The sequence below is a fragment of the Oncorhynchus clarkii genome, chromosome 2 (assembly GCF_045791955.1).
Source record: "Oncorhynchus clarkii lewisi isolate Uvic-CL-2024 chromosome 2, UVic_Ocla_1.0, whole genome shotgun sequence".
Taxonomy (NCBI): Eukaryota; Metazoa; Chordata; class Actinopteri; order Salmoniformes; family Salmonidae; genus Oncorhynchus; species Oncorhynchus clarkii.
In genome coordinates, this window is record NC_092148.1 from 73,594,047 (window position 1) to 73,603,361 (window position 9,315).

The 9,315-nt window shown below is 47.8% G+C and overlaps 1 protein-coding gene across 1 annotated transcript; it reads right to left on the bottom strand.

Annotated features, from left to right (window-relative positions):
- Positions 1-181: 181 nt before the first annotated feature.
- LOC139382379 (recombination activating 1) lies at positions 182-6,845 on the bottom strand. Its single transcript, XM_071126387.1, has 4 exons — positions 6,789-6,845; positions 5,662-6,015; positions 4,384-5,525; positions 182-3,700 (listed from the first exon to the last, which is right to left on the bottom strand). The coding sequence occupies exons 2-4, from the start codon at positions 5,997-5,999 to the stop codon at positions 1,944-1,946; spliced, it is 3,237 nt and encodes a 1,078-aa protein (XP_070982488.1). The 5' UTR covers positions 6,000-6,015; positions 6,789-6,845; the 3' UTR covers positions 182-1,943.
- Between the last annotated feature and the right edge of the window lie 2,470 nt (positions 6,846-9,315).

The following is a 9,315-nucleotide window of genomic DNA, read 5'->3' on the forward strand; positions in this document are numbered from 1 at the left end:
TATAGAATATAATTTATTTTCTGTGGTTGAATGTTTGTGACAAAATATGTTATGATAAAAAAAATGACATTGATCAGTTCACACAGGTGTAATAACATAAACCAACACATAAGCTCAGTTATCAATGGCAGAATCAACAAATATTTTGAATAAGTTTAATAGTGTGATAAATTGTTTGCTACATTTTCAGTACATTAACAGTATTGTGGAGAGGTATGAACAATTACTTCAGTAATCGTGAAACAATAAAGGCCAATAAAACCACCAAATCAAATGAACAAACACATTAAACAAGTGAACAGTGAACAAATGTGCAACAGTATCATTATTTTCATTCAAATAAAAAAAATGAGTGAGTGTTTTTGGCAACAGTTGTTATTTTCCTGAGTTTAAATGTACACTTGAAACATGACAAAGCAACAGATTGAATACACCGCTGATATGAGATTCACACAAACCATATCCATCATCCTTCATGTAGCAAACGCAATTTAATAATGGAAAATACATGATTTAACATACTGTCATGTAAAACGTGATGTTATTATGTGACTGTTGTTTAAACTAAATATTACACATTATGAAAATCTGTACATCATCAGGTTAAAGTCATGACTAAAATAGAACTAGAACACTTAATGTGTCAAATATAAAAATTGCCTGTCACAACTCAAAGTGGTGTCGTCAGAGATAAACAATAACATCAATCAATCAAACAAATAAACTATCAAATCATTTCAGTTCCCCTCAAGGCTCACTTGCTTCCCTGTTTACTCGCTCCAGAAGAAGCATAGAACCAGGGTGTGTGAGGATTCAATAAAGATCATCTAAAAACATCATTCTGTCAAGCCTAGAGGTGTTAGGCCTAGTAATGCAGCCTACTGCATTTTCATGCGGTCAACAAAAAGGGCTGTTTATATGTTATTTTATGAAAAGAGGTAGAATGGTATTATTTCTCCTTCACTGTGCAAATGCTAAAACAGATAAAGATGGTTTCAAAGTCACCCAGGCCCCCATTTTGGACTTCGGGACCCAAATATGAAGCTCTAACGCAATATTTTTTAGATGGCAGCCCTGAAACGAAGACAATTTGAGTCTATATGATTCCATTTTGCTCCAGGACTGGAGATAAACTAATACACTGATCATAAATGTGAGCTCCTTTATCACAATGTCCATTCCATGACTTACAGTGCTTTAATTTGTTCCCATAAATAAACCCACTGGATAAATTCATGGATGTGTCATAACCCATGCAATACAATAAACTGTCCCACATTTCATAGGCACCCAGAGATAAAACACTATCAAATTATTATGAACTAATGAACTAATATAAAATACCAATATAAAATGCAACAACATTTGGGAATTATGTATGGAAATTAAATTTAAGGTAAAAAATATTTTCAAATGTCCTCAGAGTAAATAATGAATCAAATAAAAAAGTGCCACCTTTTTTGGATTATGACAATTAATAATAATGTCTTTACAGAATAAAGTATCTTCCTCTTACATCACTACTAATACATAGTTCATATTGTAGAGTAAATATTAAGATTGAAACAGAACAGCAGGGGCGCACTGGTCATCTGGCTTTTCGTGGAAATGCTATACTAGCGGGTCCATTTTTTAGCCTAGTGGACATGTCTAACTTTTTTTTTTTTTTGCACAAAATTATCATTATCTGGCTAATAATTGGGGCCTCAGGGGAAAATGTTTTGCTGGTGTGGGGGACTAGAGGAAAAAAATGGGCTGCTGTGTGGGCCTCAAGGAAAACACTGGGCTAACATGCTAGGAATGCCAGGACTGATTTTTGGTCCCTGTCCACCCCTGCAGAACAGTACAGTACAGACAGATTAGAATTAGACATGCTCCTGCTAAAACATATCCCTCCTGTAATCCATAAAGTTCCAAAGAAATGTCAAATTAAAACAATTTTTTCAAAAGTCTGGGACATCCAGTGACATGTCAGCATCCTCCTGTGTCTCCTGACTCCCCACAGTGTCAATGGTGGCCTGCAGAGCTTTGGCAGAGTCCTTGTGAGCTTCCATGAACTTCTGCAGGTACTTGGATGTGTAGAGCCAGTGGTGCTTCAGCACGTCCTCCAGCTCAAAGGTCTTGGACTGGCGGGCATTCATCTTCCTGAACCGTCTGAACAGCTTGTTCCCAGACTCATTCCCCTCGCTGGCCCAGGCCCCGATGGAGCCATCCCTCTCCACAATCTCTGGCACATGGGCCAAGGTCTTGTGCAGGTAGTTGGTGATCTTTCCGTCATACCTGTACTTGAAGACGGTGGAGAGCAGCTCTGCAAAGCGTTGGGAGTTGAAGCTATACCGGCAGAGCTCGTCCGGGCACTCCTTGGCCGGGCAGGTGGAGCGCCACACAGGCTTCATCTGGATGTAGAGCCCCATCAGCTCCCTCAGAGCTTCCTGACGCTCCTCTGAGCACACCAGCTCACACACTGCCTCCACTGCCTCCCGGGTCATCAGCTTCCGTGCATAGTTCCCATTCATCCTCATCACAGGCTTCAGCTTCATCTTCTTCCTCAGCTGCTTGTCCAGGGCGGCCCGCCAGCTCCGACGCTGCTCCCGGCTGGGGTTTGCCTTGTGATAGACCTCCCCTATCTCATCCTGGAAGATCTTGTAGAACTCAGTGGCATTGCCGATATCACAGTGCAGGGCGTCCAGTGTGGGCTGGGTCTCCATGAAGGGCTTGGCAGAGACGCCTTTGACTCGGTCTCGCAGCTCTTCAGCTGACTCAGAATGAGGGTTGGTCCTCCAAAGTTCGTAGCGCTCCAGGTTCTCGTCATGGCTGCGGGTGACAGAGTGGAGAGTCATGTTTTGGGAGGCCTCTGCCCGAGTGGAGTCACACAGCGTGCAGATGTAAGTGGAGCCAGAAGCCTCCAAACCCTCCATCTCTCGTACCATCTTCTCATCATAGCCCGTGCCCCGGAAGTGGAAGCGGAAGGAGCGAGAAAGGCCGCCCACAGACAGGATGAGACGGCTGTGCTTCATAGCATTCCTTTCGGCCACCACAGGCCCCAGGACGCCTGTGAGAGTCTCGTGGTCCGACTCGTCCACAAACATCAGGCTTAGCGGCTTGCAGGACATCTCTGAGTTGGGCTTGGGCTCCCGGAAAATGGTGATCGCCTCATCTTCTCCCTCAGCTTGAATAGAGACGGACATGATGGTGAAGGAGAAACGCACAGCCTTTTCCGGGACGGCCGGCCCTCCGCCATGCTTCTCACTGACGTCCCCCATACCATCGCAGGACTCCTTGATCATAACGCTGAAGCCCGAGGTGCAAGCACTGTCCTCCAGGCCTCGCTCTCTCAGCCCCTCCATGATGTCCTCCTCCAGGTCCTTCAGGGCTGACACCAGGGCCACGTCGTAGCGAAACCGTCGCGTGACTGTATCTGCTGGGGAGTCGTCTACAGAAGCGATCCACCCTGATAGCCCATCAATGATCCCCACATGGCAGGATGTGGACACACTCTTGAGGGCCGGCTGCCACTCAAAGGGGTGGTAGCCTGGGAGGAGCTCCTTCTCTGCAGCGCGTAAGGTGTGTAGGGGCTGGAAGATCTGGCGCCCACTGGTGGCCTTGACGGTGCGGTACATCTTGTGGTACTGGCTGCAGCTCAGGAATGTGTTGACCCGGATGGCCAGACACACAGCAGGATGCAGGCCAAAGCCCCTGCCTGGAGCCGGAGAGAGAGTGAGAGAGTGATGGAGAGAAACAAAGGCAGATATTATGTATTATGAGTACCAAGACATGTTTATGAATGAGAGAGCTGTCATCGACCTCAGTCACTAGTTAATTCTAGCACTCTGATGATAATTTCAGTATGGAATATCTCTTAATTGCACCCCTGCATTTGCTGTCATTATGAACGTTATGCAGAGGACAGCAGGGTGAATCAGTGAAGCTGCCATAAACTGATGTATTGGCTGCAGATGAAAACAGACACCAGCTGGCCTCTATTCCCCAGAGTGGAGTACGATGCTGCCTGTATAATTTGCAGATACAAGTGGTGCTGATGTTGTTGACAAGAGTTGTTATTGTGCATTAGAGAGAGTGTGAAAAGGGGAGAGAAAAGAGAAGGGGGGAGAAAACGAGAGAGGGGGTGAGAGCGAGAGAGAGAAAGCAAGAGAGAGAAGGGGTGAGAGAGGGAAAGAGAGGGAGAGGAGCGAGAGGACAGAATGTGTAACAAGATTTTCCATTTACAAATATCCCACAGAGTGGGTAGTTGTCAATGTTTATGTGAACTGCATCTTTGAACAAATGCAATACTCAAATCTCAACCATAAGTGTCTCAAATCCTGTGATTACATTAGATCATATTTGTTGTATGTGTGAGCTACTGAATGTCCAGACTCCTACCTTGCATCATGGCCTCCAGTTCGTCTGCCTGCCGGTGTTCGTTTCCAGCCCTCAAAGCTAGCAGGAACAGGGTCAGGCACACCGACTTGGTGTCTCCACCTTCTTCCTTCTCTGCAAACACCTTCACCTGGGTCTTCAGGTCCCTCAGCCGGTGCTTCTGGGCACGCCTCGTCAGTGACAAGAGATGCTGTCGGGGCCTTCCCCCTTTGTTGACAGGCAGGAAGTTGTCCAGGCTATTTTCCGCTGACTTGTGGTCCCCATCCACTTCCTCCAGATGGTGACCCAAGCAGTGGGCTCTGAAGGAGTCCAGCCGTACCTGCTCCCCACAGCTCTCTCTGGGGCAAAGCAGCGGCAGGGAGTGCAGGATCCCCAGGAAGCCCTTAGCTGGGGCAGTAAGGTCGGCAGGTCCGCAGGGCAGGGTGCAAGCCGGGCAGTGGGGGCCCAGAGAGTAAATATATTTAGCGATGCAGCTGCGGCAGAAGAGGTGTCTGCAGGGGGACTGGACGGGCTCAGACAACAGGTGGTCACACACCTGACAGGTGACTGAGCTCAGGAAGTCCACAGGGAGGTCCTCGGACAGCAGTCTGGCACTAAGGTGCTCTTTTTGGCAGAGGGTGATGCTCTTCACCCACTGAGCTCTCTGGACGCTGGATCTCACCCAGGGTCTAAGTCCAGGTCCCTGGTGAGGATCTATCACTGTTCTCCAGGCTCTCTTCTCACCAACAATAGCAGCGTTATCCTGGAGGTCCCACTTGGTCCTCTTGGCCAGGCGTTGGGCTCCACGAGTAGGCTTCCTCCTCTTCCTCCCTCTCCTCTGTAGTGAGGGTTTCTTGGGGTGGCAGAGGAGGCAGATGGTGGTGTGGGGTCTCCACCCAGGGACATGGGTCCTGGAGAAGCTGCAGAAGCCCCCTCCTCGCATGGCCAATGTCCAGCAGCGCTGGCAGAAGAATGGCGGATGGACGACCTCCATGTCCCCCGCCACGTCCACTTTGAAGACCTTGAGGATGACCTCTGGCCAGCTGGTGGCCTTGCAGCCCATCCTACGCAGGGCACTCCTGCTAGCCTCGTCCAGAAGCCCCTGGACTTCATGCTCTGGACCTTTGGCTTTCCTCAGGGCCCCGCCACAGAGACGGCACAGACACCTGCACACACACATTAACATTAGGATAGTACATAAACCAAAAGTTTGTCTCTGATCTTCCAGTATGTTTTAAACATAGTGAAAGTACATTTCAGAGCTTGTCGCTGATTAAAAAACACTCCACTTCCTCGACTGACCTGAGGTGGTTCATGTGTGTGTCCATCTCCTGGAGTTTCAGGTCCACTCTCTTTCCCGGGCCCTCTACGTTCTCCTTGCTCTTACCCCCCAGGCAAAGCTTCATCACACTCCCTGGGAGACCCACCACATCCCCCACAGTTTCCCCCAGGGGTGCAGAGGCCACAACCCCAGACAAGGCCCCACTCTCTAGCTGCATCTCCCCGGGCAGTGGGGCCCTTTCCATGGACCTGACCCGGAACAGCTTGAACTTCCAGTCTGAGAACTTGGAGTAGGGATGATGGAGCTCGGCCGGCATGGAGCACCGGGGGGCATATGTCTCCAGGGTACCCTCCTCCATAGTGTCAGCAATGGCTCTAGAGGAGAGGAGAGGAATAAAGGAGAGGAGAGGAGAGGAGAGGAGAGGAGAGGAGAGGAGAGGAGAGGAGAGGAGAGGAGAGGAGAGGAGAGGAGTTAGATTATCAGTCCTAGTCCAACCAGTTTAACTTAAATCTGGTGGAATTTATGTACAATGTCCTCTGAAACCAGTGAACAGGGTGGACATTTGAGATCTGACCCAGTTCTGTATTATACCATAAGTGGCATTTAGATCTTCTGTAAAATGCATGAGACATTCAGGGATCGATCCACTACCAAACAAACTTTATTTCTATCTTCCCCCAATCCTGGTGCTCAGGGAACAGCTGTGGCAATTTTTGCCTTGGAATTGTGAAATTGATAAATGGACACACCTATCCCTGGAGGGCTGTCAATCACTTTTATTAGTCATTTTCTAGTCTGGAGACAGAATTGGAGCCCCAGGAGGCTCTTACTGGCATTTGGAGCACCCAGAAAAAGAAATAATTTTTCATTTCAGAAAAATAATTATACAGGAATAGGCCCATATTTTTTATATGCCTCTTGAATTCAGAGGAAACTGTTCCAATTGGACCCTGAAGTAGTTTTGAATTTTGAAGGGCTAAGACATCAACAACATCCTCATTCTCATAGTCAACTGCTCGTATACAATAATACCATGTGACTGTCAATGTACATTTGCAATGCTATGTCAACCACTGTACATTCATATACATGCAAGTAGCTCCACTATCAACACATCAATTAAACCAAAGAACAAACAGACTCTTACCATGTCTCACCATTGGCGTGCCCATAGTGTCATTTTCCTTCTCTCCATCTCTGTGTGTGTATGTACCCAGTGTGATTTTTCCCTGGGAAGTTTGGAAGTCTGCTTTACTCCCAGCTCTCTTTGTATCTCTGACTGAACTTTCATTAGAGTCTAACAGCTGAGTCACCCACTGTGTGTGTGTGTGTGTGTGTGTGTGTGTGTGTGTGTGTGTGTGTGTGTGTGTGTGTGTGTGTGTGTGTGTGTGTGTGTGTGTGTGTGTGTGTGTGTGTGTGAGAGAGAGAGAGCTGGGCCCTTACCTTGTTTTTCAGTCTCAGCTGGTGTCAGTTCCCTTGGGCCTCCTCTCCGCATGGGGGCACAGGGGGGACTTGGAGTCACAGCCTGCACAGTGTGTGTGTATGTTTGTGTCTATCTCTGGGCCTTGGGCTGATTCTTGGCTTGGTGTGTCTCCCACTACGGATTGTTACTCCATGGGAAGGATCTCTTTCTGTCTGTCCCTCTCTTCCGCCCTCTGGTATTTATACCCCGTACGGAGACCCCAACAGACAAACACTGCCACCTGAGACACTGGCAGCTGATCAGAAAACAATATGAGGTTAACCTCAAACACACACACACACACACACACACACACACACACACACACACACAGTAGTACACAAACCCACAATCCTAAACAGACATATCCATAAACATCAAAACACACACCTTCAAACACATACACACTCACAAACACTGCCAGTACATTAACACCTCACACTCCTCACCAGGTGGGGACTCTTTTGTGACACCCCTCCCCCTTTACCAACCTCCATCTGTGGATTCAACTCCACCAGGTGGTCCAAACTGTGAAAGGGAGAGTGGTGAAAGAATACCAGTACAGGGTTTTTATGGAGAACACAGTGTATAGCCAGTAGAGCCCTACTTTCACAAAGAGGAGCTTTGTGCAGTTAAATCAAATTGAATCAAATCAAATTGATTTATATAGCCCTTCGTACATCAGCTGATATCTCAAAGTGCTGTACAGAAACCCAGCCTAAAACCCCAAACAGCAAGCAATGCAGGTGTAGAAGCACGGTGGCTAGGAAAAACTCCCTAGAAAGGCCAAAACCTAGGAAGAAACCTAGAGAGGAACCAGGCTATGTGGGGTGGCCAGTCCTCTTCTGGCTGTGCCAGGTGGAGATTATAACAGAACATGGCCAAGATGTTCAAATGTTCATAAATGACCAGCATAGTCCAAAAATAATAAGGCAGAACAGTTGAAACTGGAGCAGCAGCACAGCCAGGTGGACTGGGGACAGAAAGGAGTCATCATGTCAGGTAGTCCTGAGGCATGGTCCTAGGGCTCAGGTCCTCCGAGAGAGAGAAAGAAAGAGAGAAAGAGAGAATTAGAGAGAGCACACTTAAATTCACACAGGACACCGAATAGGACAGGAGAAGTGCTCCAGATATAACAAACTGACCCTAGCCTCCCGACACAAACTACTGCAGCATAAATACTGGAGGCTGAGACAGGAGGGGTCAGGAGACACTGTGGCCCCATCCGAGGACACCCCAGGACAGGGCCAAACAGGAAGGATATAACCCCACCCACTTTGCCAAAGCACAGCCCCCACACCACTAGAGGGATATCTTCAACCACCAACTTACCATCCTGAGACAAGGCCGAGTATAACCCACAAAGATCTCCGCCACGGCACAACCCAAGGGGGGGCGCCAACCCAGACAGGAAGATCACATCAGTGACTCAACCCACTCAAGTGACGCACCCCTCCTAGGGACGGTATGAAAGAGCCCCGGTAAGCCAGTGACTCAGCCCCTGTAATAGGGTTAGAGGCAGAGAATCCCAGTGGAAAGAGGGGAACCGGCCAGGCAGAGACAGCAAGGGTGGTTCGTTGCTCCAGAGCCTTTCCGTTCACCTTCCCACTCCTGGGCCAGACTACACTTAATCATATGACCCACTGAAGAGATCTCAGTCTCAAGAGTCTTCAGTAAAGACTTAAAGGTTGAGACCGAGTTTGCGTCTCTTACATGGGTAGGCAGACCATTCCATAAAAATGGAGCTCTATAGGAGAAAGCCCTGCCTCCAGCTGTTTGCTTAGAAATTCTAGGGACAATTAGGAGGCCTGCGTCTTGTGACCGTAGTGTACGTGTAGGTATGTACGGCAGGACCAAATCAGAGAGATAGGTAGGAGCAAGCCCATGTAATGCTTTGTAGGTTAGCAGTAAAACCTTGAAATCAGCCCTTGCCTTGACAGGAAGCCAGTGTAGGGAGGCTAGCACTGGAGTAATATGATCACATTTTTTGGTTCTTGTCAGGATTCTAGCAGCCGTATTTAGCACTAACTGAAGTTTATCTAGTGCTTTATCCGGGTAGCCGGAAAGTGGAGCATTGCAGTAGTCTAACCTAGAAGTAACAAAAGCATGGATTACATTTTCTGCGTCATTTTTGGACAGAAAGTTTCTGATTTTTGCAATGTTACGTAGATGGAAAAAAGCTGGTCCTAGCTCATTGATCCATTTACATTAT

What these genes read in the sequence shown, in the direction of transcription:
- LOC139382379 (XM_071126387.1), bottom strand. Translation starts at nt 5,999, where the DNA reads ATGGAGGAGGGTACCCTGGAGACATATGCCCCCCGGTGCTCCATGCCG. An exon ending in ACACACATGAACCACCTCAG is followed by an intron (nt 5,526 to 5,661) that starts GTCAGTCGAGGA and finishes GTGTGTGTGCAG; the next exon opens with GTGTCTGTGCCGTCTCTGTG. An exon ending in ACTGGAGGCCATGATGCAAG is followed by an intron (nt 3,701 to 4,383) that starts GTAGGAGTCTGG and finishes CTCCGGCTCCAG; the next exon opens with GCAGGGGCTTTGGCCTGCAT.